Raw genomic sequence first — 22,388 nt, 5'->3', positions numbered from 1 at the left:
GCCATAGGTAAGAAATATACATTAGCTCAGTGCTTAATTATCTCCCCCTCTGTCATAGATGGCGCAAAACAGGCTGAATATGACAGAGTTTCCATCAGAAACCCAAATGCCGTTGATGAGAGCAACCAGAAATTTCAGCAGCTTGAAGATGAGAGGCCGGAACAGCCTATTGAGAAGAAGGAGGAGAGGGCTGTTAATATTCCACCTGAGCATGAAGAGGATAACTTGTCGGACAGTAGAGAAGCTGAAGAAGGGTATGATAGTGAAAGAGGATCGGTGCTGGAAGATACTTCCTTTGGGTCAATTGATTCTGGACAGAGTGCCAGGGAAGACGCTGCTGCAGGTAACCTTTTGGAAGTGGGTTATTCTGTTCTTTTGCTCTTTAAGAGGAGCATGGCTGAATGGGTTTTAGGCCAATACCAACGTTTTTGCTAGTATTTTGATTGTATGTTGCTGTAATCCTAGTGGCTTTCACTGATCCCTAAGAGTCCCTCTAGTGGCAGTATTGTTTCGCTACCACTCATCCCGACAGAGAGGTTTTTCTACTACCTTTTTGCACTATAGAAATAATAAAAATTTTCCTGTAAGTGTCATAGTCAGAGCTCTGTGCTCGGGCTGGTGGACTGTGTCTCAGGATGGTAGTGGATAAAGAGCAGAAATCACTGGAAATGTACCATCAGCCCAGGTTTTCTCCGTCTTGCAGGGGGACTGACAGTCTAACCTAAGGCTATTGAATCATGCGCGCTCTCTTCTTGCTCTTCTTAACCTGTGACTCTGGGCTATATTACTTTCCCGGAAAGATGGAGTGTAGCTTCCCTCAAGCAGTTCAGTAATTTCTGGCTAAGGTGTTTGTTGTCGTAGGAGGAATGTTTGACTCTGTTCCTCTGAGGCCCTTCTCCCTCTGGAGCAAGTGTGCTTACTGGTAGTTATCCCAAGGAGGGATCCCATTACTGTCATCTTCCCCAGCTCTGTGTTGGCATTAAACTACCTTTGACTCCATTCTCGGTGCTAAGCTCAGCTTTGCTGTTCTGCATTCACCTCTGATTACGCTCAATAAAACAGGTTTCACTGAGCGTTTAGACAAAATTCAGGCACATCTTCCTTCGTTTTTGTATGCTATGGAGGTACTGTACCATCCCCATAACTACACACTTTTGAGCAGCTTCTCAGTTCTGTGGGAAGCTTTAGCTTGAATGCAAAGACACTTAATGAATTTTAAATGGCTGGTGGATTACTTACGTGGTTAAGCCGTCGGATGTTTGGTTGTATTTTAGACCATCTTCCATTCCTTCCTTAATTGTGGTTAAATGCTGTTTGGCAGGCATTCCTATGTGGACTGCTAGAAGTGCTGAGGAAAAATGGCAAACGTTTGTAGAAGTGCTGGTCAAAGAAGCTGTTCCACAATGTAACATCAGGCTGGGCAGGTGGTTATTTAGATCTGCTAACCTGCATTCATGGCAACAGTAGCAGTGAGAGGAGGAGGCAGGATTCAGATCAGGATGAAAGTAAAGGTGGTTGTCATTTATGTGGTGGCATTTATAGGTCAAATATAATTTTTGGACTATTTTTCTTTGCAAGAAAATATGATTATTCCTAATTTTTTTTTAATTAAATAATTACTGGTAAAACACAAATGAATATTTAATGCAGATGAGTTTTTAACGGACATATTATTCCGTTACAGTATGCTCTGCTCTGGTATGGATACAGTCACCTCAGCTCACTTGTGGTGTTCCGGGATCCTTAAAGACAGATCTTTCTCTAGCAATTAAGAGAGCTTATGCCATACTAGCAGTGCTGTAAACTTATGAGAAGATGATGGTTTATTGATTTGAAGAGGAATTGAAGAGTGTGTGCTTTTTGTTGTTGTTGTTTGACTTGCTGCTGTAGGAGCTGCATGTGCTCTGTCTGAGGCAGGCTTGGCGAAGTGATTTTGTCTGTCTACCTCTCTGTGCTACCTTTTCTAAAGCGGCCCATGGAATATCGCTATCCTTTGTAAAGGACTTTTGCCTCTTTTTTTCAATGCTCTGGAGAACTGGTGACTGTAATCTGAAATCTTGCAGTGACAGGACGAGGGGTAATGGTTTTAAACTGGAAGAGGGGAGATTTAGATTAGGTATTAGAGTGGTGAGACACTGGCCCAGGTTGCCCAGAGAAGCTGTGGCTGCCCCATCCCTGGAGGTGTTCCAGGCCAGGCAGGATGGGGCTTTGAGCAGCCTGGTCTGGTGGGAGGTGTCCCTGCCCAGGGCAGGGGGGTTGGAACGAGATGATCTTTAAGGTCCCTTCCAACCTAAACCATTCTGTGCCGCAGAAACCGCGGGGGTGCCTGGGGGTACGGTGGCAGAAGCGGCCACTGCAGCCCTCCCCTGTCAGCAGGCCCCGCTGCGGCGGGCGCGGGCCGCTCAGTCGGGTAACCCCTCTCTCCTCTCCCTCTCTCGCTCCAGGCCCCGAGGAGGAGGCCGGGCGGCCGGTAGGACGCGGGCCGGAGGCAGACGCCGCCTCACGGGGAGTCCTGGGTCAGGCGGCGCCGGCGGCTCGGCAGCTGCTGCGGCAGGTGAGTGGCGGAGATGGCGGCGCCGGCGCATGCGGGTGGCGGCGGCGCGCGGCGATGACGTACGCGCGCGCGAGGCGGCGCGGGGCCGGGGCGGGGGGGGGGGGGCGGGGGTGTCACTCTGGGCTGACGTGTGCGTGGAAGTTGGCTCGCGCCGCCATGGAGCCCGCGGGCGGCGGTGGCGGCGCGCGCCTGGCGGAGCCCCCGGCGGGGCGGCTGCTGCAGGTGCGCGGGTGGGGTGGCGGGGGGTGGGGTGGGGAAGAGGGAGGGCGGGTCTGTTGGCTGTTCGTAGCCGTTAACGGCCGTTGGCCGTGACAGGTGGCGGAAGGGGCCCCACCGGTCCAAACCGGGAGACGCGGCGCCCCAAGTGACCCAACCTCCGAGGGAGACGGGCCGAGGCGGACGTGGCTCCCTGTCCCTGAGGGGATTCGCCTCCCTGCTGTCGCCAAGGGGCTGTTTTTCCTCGGCCCTCCTCCCCCCCGCCCCGCCCGGCGATGTGGGGCAGCCCTGCGGGAGCGGAGGCGTCTGGCGGCCTCAGCGCCTGCAGGGGGTGGCTGCCCGGCCTCTCGCCTTTCCCCGGCACCCCGGCGGAGAGGGTGCCTGCGAAAACACCAGCTCGCCCCGAGGTTGGGCTCTGCGGGGGGGAAGCGTGTGGCCTCAATGTCACGCTTCTGCCAGTTGCGGCCAGGGAGAAGGCAGGGGTTTCTGTGTGTCTCCTACAGTTTATTTTCCCAGTGCCATGTTGGTATCAGCCTTGTAATCTGTACCAGGTATATTCACAGCTTTTTTCAGGCAGTTGGTGCTCTCTGGCTTTCAGAGAGACGTATGACGAGACACATATGACCCTGTGACCAGGGTGACAGCAAGGAAAAGATCTGAGCCATTTTTACTGGATTGTTACCAACATCCAGATGTAAAGCTGGTTTGTGGGGTTTTATCCTATATTTTTCCATCCTTATAGCTTTATTTGGAAACAGATCAAATAATGTAGTCCTGTGTAACGCAGGATGCGTGTATCAGCTTATTTTGGTGTAGCTGCTCTTTGCCAAGAGGTTGTTACTGTCAGGTGTCTTCCAGATACTCAGACTTTTGAGTTGAAATGCAAGGTTCAAGCTGCTTTGTGGTTTTCTTCATTTTCGATTTTCAGTTTACAGAAAAACTGCAAGAAAGCTCTAGATGCTTCTCTGGTTTTATGAGAGGAGTAAAAGCGTTTGGCAGACTTCTTATTTTGCCTCAGTATTTAATGAAAACATATTCATAGTTGTCAATGTTGTTGGTTTTCAGTTGGTCGCTACTCTGCCTGAGGAAATTCGTCCTGGGCCTGATTTCCATGGACTTCCATGGGAGCCTATTATTATCACTGCCTTAGTGGGAATTGCCACGTTTGCTATAATTTTCTGGAGAACCTGCCTTTCAGTGAGTACACTTTATGGTTGCGAGCCTGCTGATATTTCACTTACTGTGCGGTCTTTTGTATGGTTAAACTGTTTCAGCATTACCTGGGTCAAAAGCAATATGTAGTCTTTCATGGTTTTACTTTTTACTTTTAGAGTGTTAATGTGAACTAAATGCTGGGCTTAATAGCTAAAGTAAGTTGTAATTTTCTTCAAGCTAAGAAGCATTTCCTTTAGGCTATTAATTGAAGACTTTTTAGAAAGGGTCAGTTCTGAAGGCAAAATAAGGGAGTATGATATAAATCAAGAAGGCCAAGGAAAGGGTCAGCATATCTTTGAAATGAGAAGCCTTCCATGTGCTCAAGCCTGTTGCTGACTATCTCCAAAACAAGCAGTTAATCCCCCTGCTCCCGTCATATTGTCCAGTTGCTTCTAGGTGCCTTATTTAGGATCCTAAACACCTGATATTCTCACTGGAGAGCTCCTTCCCCGCTCTGCTCCTCACTCTGTATTTTCCCCCTGTTTTCTACGTGGATAACTTCCTGTGCAAGAAAAATACCATCACTAGCTCTGAAGTATAGCCATGCATCTCCTTGGGAACTGATAGATGAAAATCAAATGGGGCAGTTTATTTTACAGCTGTCCAATTCAGTGATGATGTGTTCTGGAAGTCTGTAGAATACTTCATTTTTGCTTGAGAAAAATAAATTAATACTAAATATTATCTGTAATAAATACTAAATATAAAAACTGATAGGGTTTTTTTTCATTGCTTAGGTTTGAAATTGAATATACTAGGTCAGTTTCAAATGTAAAATAGCATTTATATAACAGCATAAAAAGAAAGCTTCTGAAATTCTCCTTTAAAGGTGTTACTTTCAAAATGAGCAAGTGTCACGTAAACATACATTGCTTTAAAAGGATCAGAACTGGAATGCAAGTGGGTTTTTTTGTGTTTGCGAGTTCATCGCTGTTGTTTGATGCAAAATGGTTTCATTTTCTTTGTTGCAAATTGGATGTGGGCAGTTACTGCTATCCTTTTAGTGACTGGGTAAACAGACGTTTACTAAGGCTCCAGGACAGGGAATTAACCTAGAAGCTTTTATTAGAAAACAGCTTAAGCTTGTTTGTAGTGTTATTCAACACTCTTGTTGGCAATGTTAGATGTGTTTTCTATATGGTTCTTTAGTCCGTGTATAAGTGGTGACTTTTTTCTATGGGGAAAACTAATAGCATTTTTCACTTAGCAGTTTATATGGCTAATTATATTTTTTTATTATTTATTTCTTCTGTAGGTAAAGAGTAGAATATATCAAGGTAAGTTTCTCTGTGCTTTTCAGTGTACTTGATGCTTAGGCATGTAAAAGTTTTGAAGATGGTTTCAGAGGAACAAGTATTCATCTTCATTCCCTTTGAAAGAGAATGCTAATTCTGGGGTTATGGTGTAAACTAGGCTGGTAGATGATATTTCAGTCTGAGGATTTCAGTTTTGCTTTTGATAATGCTTTGACTGGGAGAAACAATGCAACTCGTACCTGCAAATTAAAGGTCCAGGAAAAGCCCCACCTTGTTCAACATAAATGTGATCCATTGGTTTACTGGTATGATGGCAGTGGGACAGAGTTTGTTTTGGTTTTCTGATTACCAGTGGATCTGCTTTTGCTTGTTGCTTCTCACAGAAAGCAGTAGCTAGTTCCTCTTGTCTTTTTGGATTGAGGGGAGCCTGAAACTGACTGCGGTGCAGTTGCAAAGAGACTTTCTAAATGTAGGCCTAAACATGCAGATATTCCTGTGGCTAGCACGTTGCTTTTTACAAGAGTATTTCTCCAGCTTCAAGTATATAAAATTGAAGTTTTACTGAATTGAAAAGAAATAGAATTCAAAGTGGGTGATTGCTGAAATTCATAATTGAATACAAAACAAAAATATGAAAAATTGTCTTCATGTGAATCTCTGCCTCTTTCTTTCACACAGACCATGCTCCTCAGTCATTCCTCTCTAGTTTCATTGTAGTTATACTGCTGTTTCCTCCTATACAATTAATGCAGAATTGATGAGCTAAAAAAAAGCCCTTAGATCAGTAAAGTGATTTCTATACTGCAAAACAATTGTTGTTGGAGGGGGAAAAACATTGATATTGGTGGTGTAGAAATTACTCAGCAGCCCACCCCAAAAAAATGAGGAACATGGGTCTAATACTCTCTTTTTTCCCCAAAAATACTCTTCTATATGATACAGAATAAAAGTACTAAAGCTAAGAACAAATAGATATACTTAAAATCTTTATGCAAAATAGAGGAATATTAACAGTGGAGTCACAGAGATAAAATCTATTATCCACTCTTCATGATGGTAGTAAAATTGGGAGACCAAGCTAATACAGGGGGGTTCTTGCACCCCTTAAACTGCTGAGAACTGTCTTGTACCTCAGCAGTTGCTTGTTGGCCCTCCCCTCCCCAGAGCAGGAAGGGCTTTCTGGCCCAGAAGCCCTCATGTGGGAGGGGAGGGAGGAGTAGCAGTTGCAATTTGGCCCTGTGGGATGCAGTTGGAACAACCAGTGCTTCCTGTTTGTGCTGCAGGATTTGCTGTGAGGCAAATGGGGCTTGGGGTGTTCAAATACAGGGGTGGTTTACGACTTGAAAAATATTGACAATTGGATGGTCTTTAAATTAATTTGCAATAATAATTTAAGTATGTTAATGATTTTTGTTGAATCCTAAGGGTTGGTTGGCAACTCGTTTAGGTTGAGAAACAAATGCATGCCTGAAGAACTATTGCTGGGTCACAGCCCTTTCGAGGTCTGTTGGAAAGCGGTGCAGTTCCTTGAGGCTTACTGATGCTGACTACTAGCTGACAGTCTCTTTTCTGTTTCCAGTAGGTCTTTCAGAGCTTTCATCCTATTATCTGTGCTGACCAAACATTCAGTTTCAATTCAGTAGGAAGAAGTGGTTGTTAGGGAAGGTGTTGCATCTCCCTGAGGGTCACAGCAGCAGTCTGAGACTGCTGATGTTCTCACTGCCAGTTCTTCCCTTGAACATACCTCATCTGTGTGTAGTGAGCTCTTTACTCTGCTCTACTATGTGTTCTCTGACCAGCTTCTGTGAAGTTGGTGCAAGAGCTATATGCTTTGTGTCAGTGCTCAATGCTTTACTGTCTTGTTTTCAATCCTAACTTTAAATGAAAGCTGGAGATGCTTAGAATCCTGCAGGCTGACTGCTAGGGAATTAACGCGATCCTGATTTATGCTTTAGGCCTTGCTTGAAAATGTGCCCTAATGTGATAGTAATGATAGCTCTGATTTATTTTTTTTTTTCCCACCCCTGGATATGAAGTGCAGTTACTGTAAACTTTCTTTTTCTTCCTAGTGACTGAAAAGCAGCTTGCTGAAAAGATTAAAAACCTTCTGCAAGAAAAAACAGAAATCTTAGAAAAGATTTCAGAATATGATCAAAAGGTAGTGTACTAGGTTCTTGTCCTTTGCTTCCTAATTTTCTGTTACTGGTTTAATTACACAGTCAGTGCAACAGCTAATATATACTTATTTTCTGTTCTTAATGAGTATTATGTCGACAGTTCCCTCAGTTCTGTTTGGTTGTTTCTGTGCTTAGATAAAAGAAGCGAAGGAATCTGTGAAAGTGGCCCGAGAACAAAAAGACATTCTCTCTGATGAAACTGCAGAGCTTAAGGTAAGAAACAGTTAACTGTCTTTGTACTGAAAGCAAAAACATCAGTAAAATAGCTTGCTTTAGGTGGTCATCTACTTTTTTTTTTTTTTTAAGGACACTGTCAAGGGACTGGAAGAAGAAAATCGTCAGCTAGATGACAAAGTAAAAAATCTGCGCACAATGCTTGAAACAGAGAGAAAAAAGAATGAGAAGAAACAGAACAAAGTAAGAGCAATCAGGCCTATGTCTTATGTTGTCCTTAACTTAATGTGCCCTAAAAGCTGGTTGCAACCTAATGGGTGAACAGAGGGAGACAGGTAGAGCAAACAAGATGAACCATCTCAAGTAAAGAGAACTGAAACGAAATTTCAGGTTCATCCCAAGCTCAAGAGGCAGAATCTATTGATTGTATTTTATTTTTTTTAATAAGGTCTTCATGAACTTGTGTGGTTATGTGTTTTCACACATAAATGGATATACTCAAGTCACGGGCTAGTCTAACACTTCCTAGCCAGAGCCAGGAAGTTCCTTAACACTGAGGACTGAAGGTTTCAGGTTGATAAGAGCCGTTTTCTTGTACTTAGAGGAAGCATCTAGTTCTACAGTAAGTGTGAAGGTCTCTAAGCTGCCCCTCATTCTATTTGTGCAGACGTTTTTTGGTTGGGTTTTTTTTTTCAGTTTATTCCCCCTCCCCCCCCTTTTTTTTTTTTCCCCTTAAGCCTAATTTTCTGTAATAATGGTAAGCTCCAACAAGTTCATTGGTGTTGTTTTGATCAAAGGTTGTTGCTAATGACAGCAGCATGTGGTACTTTCACTCTAGACTGTGCAGGTGTACAGGGAACTTTTCCAATCACGGACAGGCAGAGTTCATGTTGTGTGTTTCTAGTCCTTGCCTTGCTGATAAGGCAGTGCTGTGTTGCTGCTAATCTAATGGCTGCTCTAAATGGAAATTTGTTGGTGTTTTGACTTTTGTTTTATGCTTCCAAAATATATAGGTAACGTAATTACACACTTGGGCTAAGGCATGTACCAGGCTAATACAAAGTCACCACTTAAGTTTTTCTTACATAGATCTCTGAAACGCAGAAGTCCTTGGAGAAACTTCAAGAGGCTATCAGTGTGCATTCTGTAGAGCTTTCGGAGGTAAAGCATTATCTACACCCTCTTTAACAGTCACAGGTACAGGTTCATGTACCAGGAAAATTTGTATCTAGGACGTAATCGAAAATGCTAGCTGGAAGACTGCAAGTTGTTTGTGCATATATACCTTTTTCTTTTCGGTTACCATGTACTATGTAGCTCTTGCTCCATTACATTTGACTTTGTCTTTTTTGTTCCTTTTTGTTTCATATGTAGGTGCAGATAGCCCTTAATGAAGCTAAACTAAGCGAAGAAAAAGTGAAGTCTGAGCTTCATCATGTGCAGGAAGAGAACGCTAGGCTAAAAAAGAGCAAGGAGCAAGTAAGTTATGCTCAGGCCAGGCAACTTTATTTCTCTTTTGAATTAAATATTGAGGCTTTACTCCTAGTTTTCTTGAGTATAACTTCAGCATGTCTCTGTTTTCTTAATGCGTCAGAATTCTTATTTCAAATTATCAAGACAAAATTTAAACCACTGTGCCTGCCTGCACAGCCTTTTTGTGCAGGTGAGCCACATGTCTTCAGTATGAAAGCTTTGCCAGTTCCAGTGATTCAGTTTTTGGCAGCAGCTTCACAGAAAGCCTGTGCTGATGTGGTGGTCACTTCGTGATCAGGAGATTGGACTCAGGACTGAAAGGAGGTTGTAGCGAGGTGGGGGTCGGTCTCTTCTCACAAGTAACAAGCGATAGGACAAGATGAAATGGCCTCAAGTTGTGCCAGGGGAGGTTTAGGATGAACATTAGGAAAAATGTCTTCACCGAAAGGGTTATCAAACATTGGAACAGGCTGCCTAGGGAAGTGGTGGTATCACTTTCCCTGGAGGCATTTTAAAGATGAGCAGACGTGGTGCTGAGGGACGTGGTTTAGTGGTGGTTTTGGCAGTGTTAGGTTAATGGTTGGACTCGATGATCTTAAAGATCCCTTCCAACCTAGATGATTCTGTGATTCTAAGTAATGGTAAAAAATTGCCAAAAAGCTAAACTAAGTGGGGAGGACCTTTAGCCCTGAAATGCCATGGCAGTTCTTTTACAGATAACTGTAAATATATGGAGAAAGAAGACAGATATGCAGTAGATGCCCTTTTAAGGAATGCAGTTTGATTACCTCTGGACTGCAACTAATTCCTCATTCTGAAGAGTTTGAGGAGTTTGGTTCTGATGTTGGGATATTAGCTGGAAAAATGTCAAATTTATAAAAACGCCAAATAATATAAATTGCAGAAAGATTCCCAGCATCTGGTTCTACCACTGATGAGTTCTACTCTAGTGATGAGTGTGATAACTGTGCAGTCTATCCTTTATCTGTGATCTGTGCTGATCAGTTATCACTAGAGCTGGCAGTAAAATAGACTTTAATTACATATGCTCTGATACTAAAAATAAAACAAGTAATCATCTTGCCTTGGTGCTTCATACAGCTGCTAAAAGAAGCTGAAGGTTGGAGTGAGAGACATAGTGAGCTCAGTGAGCAGATCAAACTGTATCAGAAATCTCAGAAGGACATAGAAGAAGCGCTTGCCTACAAGGAAAATGAAATTGAAGTAGGTTCTTTATAACAAGCTTGCTTTAAATATTACGCATTGTAAAATACTTTGAAATACTTGACAAAATGCAGAACTATTCTTCAATGAACCTTTGATTTCATTACTAGGTTTTAACTAACTGCATTATGCAGCTGAAGCAGCTCGACATGGATTCGGCACCTGAGGCCAAAAAGGATGGTGAAGGGCCTGAATGGAGCACAGGGGAGGATCTGGCCAATGGAGAGTTGCCAGGTACAGTAATCCTACCTGCTGGCTGGTATGCCCAGTGGCTAAAGCTTGTGTGATGGTGTGTTCATGTCATGTTGCATGGGGAACAACAATCTATGCATGTAGCTGCCCGTGGGTTAAGAGACTGCCAGCTTTAATCCTCACACAAAATATCTCCAAACTAACTGAAGTGAGAAACGGTTAAAAAGGCCAATAATTGCTTTTGGATTACATTTTAGGTATATTGTAAGTGTAATGACATAGTTTTAAAGATTACGTATAAAGGTTAGTAATTAAGAGCCTTCCAAAAGCTGAGAATCTTAGCTTTGTTGTTTTGCGGCATTTATTTTTAATATGAATTTTTAATGAGTATTGTGCTCACTTCCAGATAGATAACTAATTTAGGTAGATGTTTTCAGAACTACTCAAGAGGCTTGTCATTCCTGATGTTGTATTTGCTACATCTCTGGTTTTGTGGTTTTGAAGACTTTTTTTTTTTTTTTTTTTTTTTTTTTTTTTGTCTAACCATACTGTGTATGTGGGCTGGAAATTCCCACATTATGGGCTAGAAGAAGTGACAAGAAGGAATCTAGGAATCTTCTGAGTGCTTTTTGGAATAAATTAATAGTTTTGTTGTGCTGGTTATGGAATTGCTATTGTGCTTTGTTCCCCATATCCCACTCTTTCCTCTTCTTAAAAATTTTTTCTTTATTTTTTTTTTTTTTCCAACCACATAAGCAGACCTATTCTAGATTAAAGTGTAGGGAGTATTATTTTTAACGGCTGTAGGGTCCAGGAAATTGGGGTTAAGAAACAGGGAAAACCATTGTATTTTTCTCTTCTAGATAATGAGAATGAGAAGATGAAGACTCAAATTAAGCAGATGATGGATGTCTCCAGGGTATGCTGCACAAAATATCTAATAAATGCAGGCACATTACTGCTATGCCGAAGATCATAAACTCTCTGCTCCTCTTTTCAGGTAAAAACTATGTTATCCATAGTTGAAGAAGACAGAAATCTTCTGCAGTCCAAACTGAGCGATGAAGTAACAGCAAGACATGAGCTGGAAGGTAGGTTTAGCAAAAGAATTGCTTAAGATGAAATGCTGTTTGTGGCTTAAAAAGAAACAGAGTTTAAGTAGCATAATGATTCTCAATGCAAGTTCCTTCAGCTTCCTCACCTACCTTTGCTTCTCCAACAGAGCAAATAAAAAAATTAGAACATGACTCCTGTTCGCTCCAGTCAGCCAAAACTCGACTGGAAAATGAATGCAAAACGCTACAGCAGAAAGTGGAGATTCTTGGTGAACTTTACCAGCAGAAGGAGATGGCACTCCAGAAGTAAGCCTCCATTACTCTTCCACAACATAGTGTATTGTATCACAGCCACTATCCAAATGCTGTTTGCTCAGAAGGATCAAATAATTTTAAGTTGTCTTTGGAATGAAAGGTGATGATTACTTTTTCAGTATGGTTGAAGCTAGTACCCCCTTTTTTCACTTTTTCCACCATTCCAGAGATTCTAAAAAGACTGTCACTTTGCATACACGATATTGCCCTCTACTACTGAAAAAAACAAACCAACAAACAACAAAACACTTTTGGGAGAGGGGTGATGTGTGGCTTGGTCTGCAAATTCTGTAGGTGCCCTGTCACATCGTCCAGAAATGTCAGGGAGAATATAGCAGGCATTAAGATTTGTTTCAGTTATTCTGATCTCAGTTCATTGAGTCTAATTTTCATAATATAGAAACTTAGCATTTTAGCCTTGTGAGCTTTTTGGATTCTCAAAGGGCTAATTTAAGGCTGAGTTCATGGCAGCAGCTGAGATAAATGAATTGCTGGCAGTGAAGAACTAGTTCTGTATCTGTGTTCATTCCTCATTTATTTATTCATTTATTTACTTACTGAAACGTCTGTAATACCATCTCAATTTTGTGGGGAAAATTTGAGATAGATTCAGGAACGTTTTTTGCTAAATTCCTGTAGGAAAGCTGAAATTGTGGTGGAGAAGGAATTGAAAGTTCTACAGTTCAAGTGTGTCGGTTGGGGAAGCACAGGGCTGGAACAAGCAAAGGGATTGAGGCTACACAGCACCTTGGTAGTGAAACTGTCTGACCTCATAACTTCAGGATCCAGGTGTAGGAAACACATAATGGAGAGGTGAAGGATAGCCCACCTTTCAAGAAAACTTCCTCTTGACCTCTCTGAAAGATTTCTGTTCCTTCCAAAAGTGTTAGGAAGTTACACTGCCTGTTACTACTACTTGATTAGAATTAAGGACTTCCTGCAATTTTTTTTCTGGAAAACCATTTCTACATGTAGCCAAGGAAATAGATTATGTTGAACTGACTACTAGTTTAATAGTTCCAGTTTTGTGGGATTGCTCTTGTAAGTTAGGAACACATTATGGGCATATTAGATACCTCCAAAAAAATGTCAAAAATTAAAAAAATTAGTGAACCATGAGGTTATAAAAAGACTGTAGAAATTGGTCATGTAATAAATTGGTATGGAGAATACTTAGAAAAAAGCTTCTTTCCACACAGTTGATGACTATTAAATGTGTTTATCATCTGAGCCCTAAATTCCCCCTTTTTCACTACGCGATCATTTCTCTTGTTGCGCTTGGTTAGATGTCAGTTCTTCATATTTCCTTGTTTGTACCATTGTAAATTGGGATTAGCATCTGTAGAATTAGTAAGTAAATTACAGGATGCGAAGAGGTGAACTGTCTGCAGTTGTTAGATTCTGATAAATCTTCATCTGTCAGATGCTGACAGAACTTTCCAGTCAACTCTATGTCCTTAATTTTCAGGTTTTATACACAAAGGCTTTGTCTGTTGCTTTCAAAGGACAGTATTTCTGTCTCTTAAATATAAAAATCTCTTTATATCCTCTTTCTGTATTCTCACACATTATTATAGATTCTGGTATCACTATTCTTAGCAGGGCAGTACCTTCATTTTGAGTTGTAGTAGATGTAGGATGGCGGAATATATGGTGGTGTGATGTTTTTTTTCCCTCTATACAGAAAACTAACCCAGGAAGAGTACGAACGTCAGGAGAAGGAGCAGAAATTGTCTGCTGCAGATGAAAAAGCCGTGCTGGCCATTGAGGAAGTGAAAGTTTACAAGTAACTTCATTTTCTGAAGACTGTTTTTTTTTTTTTTTTCCCTTTATTTTCAGCTATTGAAGAAAATTCATTTAAACCTCTCTCCTTCCCCTCTTTTTCCTTTTGTACAGGCAAAGGATACAAGATATGGAAGAAGAATTGCAAAAAACAGAGAGATCTTACAAAAACCAGGTAAACTTCTTGCTTGCTGGTTATTGTGTCACCTTTTACTGCAGCATTCCAATGCTCTGTAGTGAGTTATTGGAAATACTACTAGTTGGACAAAATAAACTAAAACCACTTTTTTGCTTCTCAGATTGCTGCTCATGAGAAAAAGGCACATGACAATTGGGTAAGAACATTCTTCTTTTGCAGATTCAAACAGTTTGTATTTGACTTCAGCTTGGTGCCATTAATGCAGTTGGCAAAATTTTCCCTAATAGCTTATTGCCCGCTCTGCTGAGAGAGCTCTGGCTGAAGAAAAAAGAGAAGCAGCCAACCTGCGACAAAAGTAAGTACGGTACAGACCATTTTTATTGCTCTTTGAACGTGCTGCCCGTTGCTGGGGAAAGAAGGAACTCAAACAGTGCAAGGTGCTGAGTTAGGCCGCTTGCTCAGAATGTGCAGTGCATATTTGAGTTACTAATTTTAAACTACTATTAAACTGTTTGATGGTAAAAATAAGATTTCTTGGTGAAAGCTGTAACATTTTACAATGCAGTTTGCCTTGTTACATTATAACAAATGTAACTCACATGTATTGTTTGACTAATAAAATAATCTTTATTTTTTTAAAAATTAGATTAATAGAAGTAAACCAAAAAATTGTCATGCTTCAAAGACCGTTAATTGTAAAGCCAACTCCAGGCAGACCTGATCGCCAGGTCCCACCGCGACGAGGTAAATGCTGCTATTTCTCCCAAATTTTGTGTCTTTGAGTCAGTATATCCTAAAAAAATAAGGCTATGATAAATTGTAGAAAAGTAAATGAAGTGGGATTTCCTTCTTTGGCTTAGGGCCTTTAAGCAGAGATGGCTCTTTTGGCCCGTCACCTGTGAGTGGAGGAAATCCGTCACCGACACAGATGATAGAAGTTCCTGCACGGCCCCTTTCTGCTCCTCGAAGGGAAGGCTCAAGAGGTGAATTTGGTAAGCAGTGAAGCTTCCCTTCTGTGATAACTCTCTTATGCTACAAACCCAAGAATGCTAAGGTCTGACCTTGGTTCTAGGGATAGTGTTAGGTATTGATACAGATGAGTGGTTGGTTTTTAAAGAAAAAATAGAAATAGCTTAGGCACGTGTTGATTTGGATCTCTGCGGTTCTTGTTTCCCTGAAGGTACGGTGGTAGATGGGCCCCCTGCTCCACGAAGGCCACCAGAGTTACCTGGAAGGATGTCTGTTCCTGGTGAGTTATGTGGCCTGCAACCAACTGCAACTTATTCAGCTATTTTTTCACTTCAGAAATGTAATTTAAAAACCACATTCCTTACTCCAAGCACAGTAAGACGTGCACTTGTGGCTCTCTTTACAGATCTCGGGCCTGCTGTAGCTTCCCTGATCAGTGGTGGGCCAAGAACCTCCTCCCCTTCCACAGCAATGGATGGAGTGGTAAGCAGAAAAACCCCCAGCCTTCAGGAAGCGTTTCTAATACGTGATTCACTGTACTTCCTGCTGCTTCTTTAACTGTATCATGTTCTGTCTTGTCTATATCCTGTCACTATCCTTATTTGCTGTCCAAAAAAAAAAAAAAGCAACCCTCTCCCAAAGAGTCTGAAGCCCCCTGTGTAACTACTGATTCACCTTCATCTATTGAACCAGCTACAGTGAGTATTCAGAGGCTGAATATGGTGTTACTCTGCTTTGATGGAGAGGAATAACAGGCTTGGTGTTCTGAACTGCTAAATAACAAAATGCTCTGCAAAACTAACCAAGGGCTTGTACCTCTGTCTCAAAAGGTTTCTCTAATGATGAACAGTTGCGGTCTGGTTTTTATGGAATTGAGGAAATGAGATCTTTCTTGTTAAGGATTGCAGGCAAACACTTTGGAGTGACTACCACAGTAATCCTAAGAAGCTGGCTTACCTGTGGTATTTAAGGACAATTCCAGATGTAATTCAAGGTGCCAGGCCCTTTACTAAAGGGGTGTTCACTGAGGACATTTCAAAAGGGATTGAACTTTTCTCTAGTACAGCTTTAGCTAAGGAAAACTTGTCATCTCAGAAAGTACACTAAGCACTCACTCCTTGGTAGTGCAAGCAGTGTTCTGGGTGAAGGGACAATGATGGTGCAGGAACTTTCCCTACTTTCTACTCAGTTAATGTGTTTTGGGCTGTGGTTTTTCTCTGCCCCTCCTCCCCCCCCGCCCCCCCAACTTCTCCCACCTCTTGGCCTTTGGGCAAGCGGTTGTGGTGTTCAGCAGTGTCAGTACTTCTCTGATGCAGTGAGTACCATGCTGAAGTATTAACCTAATCCTGCACAGGCTAATCCTAGTCCCAAAGGCCCACCGTCTTTCCCTGGGACACCTATGATGACCTCCCCAGTGATGGGACCTCCGCCTCCACCGCCTGTTCGCTATGGACCACCACCAGCTCCTCTCCGTGGGCACTTTGGGCCTCGACCTCTTCCTGTGCCCCTAGGTAAAAGTAGCATTGCTGCATGCTGAAGCTTAAGCTTTTCCCACCGTGCTTCTTGGAAGCCTGCTGCAGAATGGAGATCTGCCAGCCGTTAGCACTCACCTTCCCCACCCTTCATGGAGTCGAGCTGTCTTGCTTAGTAAACTGGGACAAGTGGGTTGTTTCAAGCCTCCTTAGTGCCAAGGTGATTTTTCCTTGTTTAGTCTCAAATGGAAACCGGCAGCTAAAAGTCACTAGAATGTAATACATGGCCTGTGAAGTCTGCATGTGACAGTGACCCACCTCAGAGCTGCTCCAAAATATAAGGAACAAGTCAGGAGCTTCACCATTTAGGTTAAAGCAAGGTGTCATTTGACTCTGTGTTTTCCTTTCCTTCTAGTTCGCGGTGCTCCCTTGCCACCTCCAGCTGCAAGAGACTTCCTACCTGGCCCGCCCTTAGGAATGAGAGATCTGCCTCCTGGCCCGCTACCACCTCCTCCAGATCCAAGAGGCTATGGACGTGGGCACCCTCCTTTTCGACCTCTAGGTCCTCCTGGCCCAAGAGATTATCCTCCAGGCCCACGGCTACCCCCACCTGGTTCAAGAGACTATACGCCTTCTCCCAACAGAGACTTGCCTCCGTCGGGACCTAGAGACTACCCGGCAGGCCCTCCGCCACCACCACCCCCAGCAGGCTCAAAGGACTACACACAGCCTCCAGCGCAGAAACCCTAACTGCAGCCTCCGGTCAGCAGCTCAACGGAATGGACTCTAGTGCACTTCCTGCAGTCAGGATTTTAGGAAATGGTTCTCTGTTGGAAGCCATTTGTCTCATTTCAGTATATTTCAGCTTTTGCGGGATTAATTTTTATCCAATTGCTACAGACATCTTATGTGCATTTATGATCACCTTAAACTCATCCATCCCCTTGGGCTGCAAGAACCTTTTTGTGATGGACTTGAACCTACTCTAAACGTGCAATAGAAAGGAAGTACCTGTGTGGCTAGTTTTAATTAAATGTAGCCTCTGTAACCAGTTGGTGAATGAACTAATTTCGTGAAAAATGTAAATCAAATCATTTCCTGTGGAAATAATTTTTAAGTAAAATGCTATCCTACCTGCCTTCTCCATCACATCATTAAGCTGCAGTTATTGTAGGCCAGGGGTTTACACGAGGACTGTGAGGTGGTTCTTTTTTTATTTTAAGAAAGATGTCTGGTCAGAGATCAGAAGCACAAATGACACTGTATTCAAAGGAAAGTTATAATAAAAAGCAAAATTCCTTTTGCTAAACCCTGAAGGCTTTGTTTCAGTGCCATTTTTTGTTCAGAAAGGACATTGGTTCAGTAATCTAACCAGAGGGTGCTACAGCTGTGACCAAGTTCAGGAATTGAATCAAGGCTGAATAACTGCTGCTGCAAGATTAATGAGTGTGTTGCCCTCACACTGAACTAGTTTGGCATGTTACGGACTTGCTTCACATAATGAGGACAAGGTGGGCCACAGCCCTCCTCGGCTGAAGGGCAGCAGGAGTCTAGAAGTGAAGACATTTCATAATTGCTTTCAAGACTGGCTTGCAGCGTTAAGCATGGTTTGAGAGTTGCCTTTTCATCTTACTCAGTATTTAAGACCAGTTCTGCTTCCTTGGCGCAGTACAGCTGTATTTTTATAGCCTTTTTCACTTACATTAAAAAGAGAAAAAATAGTTTTCCATAAAGCAGAGTAGGTTTATGTAAACCATATGGACCTGTATCGCTTTGGATCAGCTTCCGTACAGAGAACACTGGAGAGCTTTAAAAACACCCCCTACGCTTGTAGATGTTCAAAGAAGTCCCGGAACGTAAGTGCTAACAGAAGGATGAGTATGTAGTACGCACTTACCTAGACACTAACGTTTTTCAAAAGTGCTCTGTAGAAAAGTAAGCCTTAGGGAGGAAAAAAAAAGGAAGGGAAAACAACTAGGAATAATAAAAAAACCCTACTGGAAGGCCATTACAGCTTTACTGCCAGAGTACAAGCAGCCATTAAACGTGCCATCTAGGTGTTACATTCTTACAGTACAAGTATGAAGCTTTAGATTTAAGATGAAAGACAAGACAGAACATCACCAAGGCATAAAACAATACAGGAGCTTGTGTTGTGGGGAGCAGTAGTCCTTTCAGTGAAAGACAGTTCACAGAAAAAACGCAAAGGATAGAAGCAACTTTAAAAATGGTATTTCCCACTCTACAGACGTTAATTCACAAGCAGTTAAATACAAAGCTGTACTTGTGTATTTAACAAAAAATACTTCAAAGTTGACATTGCATATAACCAGAGTTAATACAGATATCTACAAAGCTGGAGAAGAGACAAGGTAAGCGACTGAAACCATGGGTTTGCAATGCAAGTGAAAGCTTTCAATTTGCATGGCGGCTAATGACACACATCGATGAACATTTACCTTCAGGCTCTTTCCTTCCCCAACACCAAGCCTTGTGGTGCTTCGTGTCTCTTCCCTTGCCCACCCCAGCTAACCTTCACAACCTGAAGCTCCAGGAGGCAGCAGGCATCACCCCAGGGGACACGCAGTGCTTCCAGTAGGCTCTGAGCAATGGCAGAGCCAGGACAGAGCCGTCCCTTGCCGAGGGAGCCAGCCAGGCTGCACGCCTTGCAGGGAGGCTCCGTGCCACAGAGTCCCAGGAGGTCACGAGGAGACCCGAGGCAAACAGGGAGCACTGGCAGGTAACACAGCTACTGACTGAGCTCAGATTTATCTGCAGCGTTTCATGGAGTTCAGAGGATGATTTTTCTTTATTTTTTTTAAGAACGTATGTATCCTTTTGTCTGATATCTAAAATGCTGCATTCAGAGGTATTTCCATAACTCATAGGGATATCTTTTCAGAGCTTGATACCGAATGTATCAGATGTAATACCATTGGGATATTGTAAAGACCTGTAAACAGGAAAATTCAATTGCACTTATATTCCCCCCCCTCCTCCAGCCAGTAGTGGAATTTGCGGAAATGTTGCTAACTTTTGTTGTTACACCTAAATGACATTATATCAGAACAGAGGGAAGGCAAGAAGATTAGGTCATTCAAAAATAGCTTTTTATCCTAATCAATATGGTAAAGCCAAAAATGCTGAACACCTGCCTGTAAACAGGCAAATAGCGGGAGGGAAAGTAACATTCCTTCCCATTAAAGCGTAATGTAACATCTTGGGGTTACATGACAGAGCAGAGGAACAGGGGATACATCTGCACCCAGAGTGTTTAAAATAAACCTAGTATTTGTCACTATTTTGGGAGCTGGGTCTTCTGTTAGCATAGCAGAGTATTTAGGCACTAGTTAGATATGCAAGAAGTGTATCAAACCTCTATTAAATAGCCACGCAAATATAGGAAAGATTTGACTGGGTTCTACTTCTGTCCCTTTATTAGGAGGTCACAAAGTGAATGCAAGTGTGTCATAATAAGCCAATGTCCTGCAGCTTATTATACACCAAAAATATAGAAAATAAATGATAATCCTATCTACTTACATAAAAAGGTAATTCTTTTAGAGTAAGTTTCCAGACTTGCACAAAATATGCAGAAGACTGCATACAATCAGTTTCCACAAGAACAGCAGTTTCATGTAAGAGGTGGGTCAGCCTGCTAGCCACATCGACTTTACCAAAAGCTCTGGAAAATTGGTGCTTGAACACTGTTCAGCTGTGTTCAGCAGGACAGCCTGTCCTGCTGCCACCAAAATGGTGACACACCCACGGCCACGAGGACAAAGCCCCGGAGAAAGCCTCACTCCATCCCCCACCCACCTCTGCAAATCACTCTGGGACAAAATACAGAAAAATTAGCTGTATTACGGAGTAATGGTGATTTAAGGGATTGTGACATGTATTGTATCCAAAACTCAGTACAAGTGGATCAGGCAAGGCTGTTAAAATCATAGTTCAGTGTTCTCATCTGCAGTTGTCCTCCTCCTGGCCTGACCAAAGCAGAACAGCTGACTGAGGAGCTCTTCTGTGGCCACCCCACTTGACCCCACTATCCTCCTTCCCGTCTCTCCCTTTAAATCACTTGCAGTACCTCCAGGCTCCTTCCTGCCCCACCTCCTCTTTCTCCCAGTCTTCTGCCACCCAGCCTGCAACAGAGGACTCAGAAATGCAGATGAGAGGAACTACAACAGCACCGCAAGTGTAAACAGTTAGTAGGCCTGCCACATCTTTATTGCTACAGGTTTGGCAAAGGGGCAGTCTCCATCCTTGGGTGGAGCTTGAGGCAATAGGATAATAACGCTTAAGATAGATAGATAAAAAAAAAAAAGTGATGAACAGCAAAATTAGGAAAAGCAGTCAACATACTTCAGGGCTCTCAGAAAAACCTGGATCTGAAAAAAAAAAAAAACCAAACCAGAATCTTGCAGTGGAATGGTAGGCTTGCCTCTGACCCTGACGTAGTGCTGTGCAGTGTGTGATGGTCCCGTCTGACCTACTGGCGTGAATACAGTCGTTTTCCTGTCCTGCGAAGGCTAAGGCTACTACACACAGCTACCAGGACTTGCGGTTCAGTTCACAGAAGTCTCACAACTAGGGTCATTCCTTGTGCAATGTTTGATGGAGGTGAAGGTAAAGTGGTTTCTTGGTCAACAGTTGCAATTTCTTCCTTTTAAAGTCAGTGGGTTTTTTGTACCTGTAACCACAAGAAAGTAAGTTAGTCCAAGTGCTAATGGCTGCGCAGGAAGATGAAAGCACACTAGAAAGCTTGTCCTCTACAGATCTTATTACCGTAATCCTTTAAACATATCTGACAAGACTTACTGGAAGCAACAATAATGAGTAAATTTTACAAGAAGAAACTCAAACTAGTATTTTCTCTGGATTATTATTTTAACAAAACAAAGATTTCCATTTTTAAATGAATGTAAGGTTTTTGTAAGGAGAATTCCCAATATAATACTCTGGATTTTAGGAGATACAGTACGAGTTACTCTGTACTTCAGCAGCCATTTGATTTGCCTAAAAGCATTTTGTCTTCTCTTCTTTACTAAAAATACAATACTCCTTATGGAAGTTAATCTAATGAGTCCAAGAAACCTTCCTTGATGTAACAAGCCACACACTGTAACTGAAGTTTAGTTCGTTTCCCCTGTCATTGGCATCTATAATTGCAAGTCACTTACAGTTCTATAACAATTGCCCCAGGTTTGATTTCATCCATCTCCATGAAAGCAAAGCACTTGGTGCTAGTAAACCTTTTCTTAGGCTTGTAGTGTTTGAATTCAAAGAAAATAGCTGCACCTGGAGTGGAAAATGGTTTAATAGAAGAGTTAGCAATTATGGCCAATAGTTATCTGAAAACTTACCTGCCGTTAAGGCACTCTACATACATTGGAGGGCATCATCTCCAACACTTCTGTTATTTACTCAAAAGCTATACTGTGTTCTTACAACGCTCACCACGCTCCCAGTTTGTACTCTTCAATCAATTATTCATATCCTGGTAACAGTTTGTCCAATGACTAAGGCGGTGATAAAGCAGCTCAATACCTGCGTAGTAGAGCAGACTGCTGTGTTTTTATCTCTTTTCATTCCTCCCTCATCTGCAAATCCTCACAATGACCGATTTGAAAGAGACAGGATGCAAAGTTCTATTTTTATGCTTGTCTGGATCTTGAGCCCTGCAGCGCCAGCTCAGGCACGGCCTGTTTATTAGATCAGCAGCAGCCTAGTGTCTGCACCTTCAAAGCTCCTGGGTCCTGTTTCAGGTCTCTGATACCACTTACCTTTTGTTAGTTTTTCAATGTGTTTCTGAATCTCGATGTCCACATTAAAATGGACATATGTGTCCTCCTTCCTCAAAGCCACAGGAGTATCTTGCACAGGAGTCAGATCTATCCCATTCAAATCTGCAGGAAAGAAACGGCATGAGAATGGCAGAAGCTTCGCGGACCTTAAGGTCCTGCTTTAGGACTTTTATGAATCACACCTAATACTGCCACAAAAAAGTGAATGCACACCTGGATTTTTCCTCTAAACTTAAAAAAAAAAAAAACAAAAAAAAAACAGGCAATCATGCCCCTTCACAGTCAGTGAATTTTTTTTTTTTTTGATTGCAACATGAAAGGAGGTGAAGTTCTGACAGTATGTAAGATGAAAATTTGGAATTATCCCT

At 42.4% G+C, this 22,388-nt stretch overlaps 2 protein-coding genes across 12 annotated transcripts in view; one reads left to right on the top strand and one right to left on the bottom strand.

The window, feature by feature from the left end:
- The window catches only part of MIA3 (MIA SH3 domain ER export factor 3), a 28,842-nt gene extending 11,313 nt beyond the window's left edge, over positions 1-17,529 (top strand). For 2 of the 7 annotated variants that reach the window (XM_074579056.1, XM_074579052.1), the window contains 25 exons: positions 59-343; positions 2,445-2,554; positions 3,836-3,967; positions 5,241-5,262; positions 7,311-7,399; positions 7,554-7,631; positions 7,725-7,835; positions 8,682-8,753; positions 8,967-9,071; positions 10,167-10,289; positions 10,400-10,523; positions 11,345-11,400; positions 11,482-11,572; positions 11,704-11,842; positions 13,536-13,637; positions 13,748-13,808; positions 13,933-13,968; positions 14,060-14,127; positions 14,419-14,516; positions 14,633-14,764; positions 14,953-15,021; positions 15,148-15,224; positions 15,368-15,439; positions 16,096-16,252; positions 16,629-17,529. In XM_074579056.1, the coding sequence (XP_074435157.1) occupies positions 59-343; positions 2,445-2,554; positions 3,836-3,967; positions 5,241-5,262; positions 7,311-7,399; positions 7,554-7,631; positions 7,725-7,835; positions 8,682-8,753; positions 8,967-9,071; positions 10,167-10,289; positions 10,400-10,523; positions 11,345-11,400; positions 11,482-11,572; positions 11,704-11,842; positions 13,536-13,637; positions 13,748-13,808; positions 13,933-13,968; positions 14,060-14,127; positions 14,419-14,516; positions 14,633-14,764; positions 14,953-15,021; positions 15,148-15,224; positions 15,368-15,439; positions 16,096-16,252; positions 16,629-16,963 (2,744 nt within the window). In that variant the 3' untranslated portion in view covers positions 16,964-17,529. The remainder of the gene's footprint in view (positions 1-58; positions 344-2,444; positions 2,555-3,835; positions 3,968-5,240; positions 5,263-7,310; positions 7,400-7,553; positions 7,632-7,724; positions 7,836-8,681; positions 8,754-8,966; positions 9,072-10,166; positions 10,290-10,399; positions 10,524-11,344; positions 11,401-11,481; positions 11,573-11,703; positions 11,843-13,535; positions 13,638-13,747; positions 13,809-13,932; positions 13,969-14,059; positions 14,128-14,418; positions 14,517-14,632; positions 14,765-14,952; positions 15,022-15,147; positions 15,225-15,367; positions 15,440-16,095; positions 16,253-16,628) is intronic. The other 5 variants (XM_074579051.1, XM_074579053.1, XM_074579050.1 and 2 more) reach the window with 5 other exon arrangements.
- Positions 17,530-18,211: 682 nt separating this feature from the next.
- AIDA (axin interactor, dorsalization associated) overlaps positions 18,212-22,388 on the bottom strand; it is a 30,979-nt gene continuing 26,802 nt past the window's right edge. For all 5 annotated transcript variants that reach the window (XM_074579064.1, XM_074579061.1, XM_074579062.1 and 2 more), the window contains 3 exons: positions 22,000-22,122; positions 21,397-21,514; positions 18,212-20,906 (listed from right to left, as the gene is read on the bottom strand). In XM_074579064.1, the coding sequence (XP_074435165.1) occupies positions 20,810-20,906; positions 21,397-21,514; positions 22,000-22,122 (338 nt within the window). In that variant the 3' untranslated portion in view covers positions 18,212-20,809. The remainder of the gene's footprint in view (positions 20,907-21,396; positions 21,515-21,999; positions 22,123-22,388) is intronic.

This window comes from Larus michahellis, chromosome 3 (assembly GCF_964199755.1).
Source record: "Larus michahellis chromosome 3, bLarMic1.1, whole genome shotgun sequence".
Taxonomy (NCBI): Eukaryota; Metazoa; Chordata; class Aves; order Charadriiformes; family Laridae; genus Larus; species Larus michahellis.
This window is presented reverse-complemented; position numbering and strand designations above follow the sequence as displayed.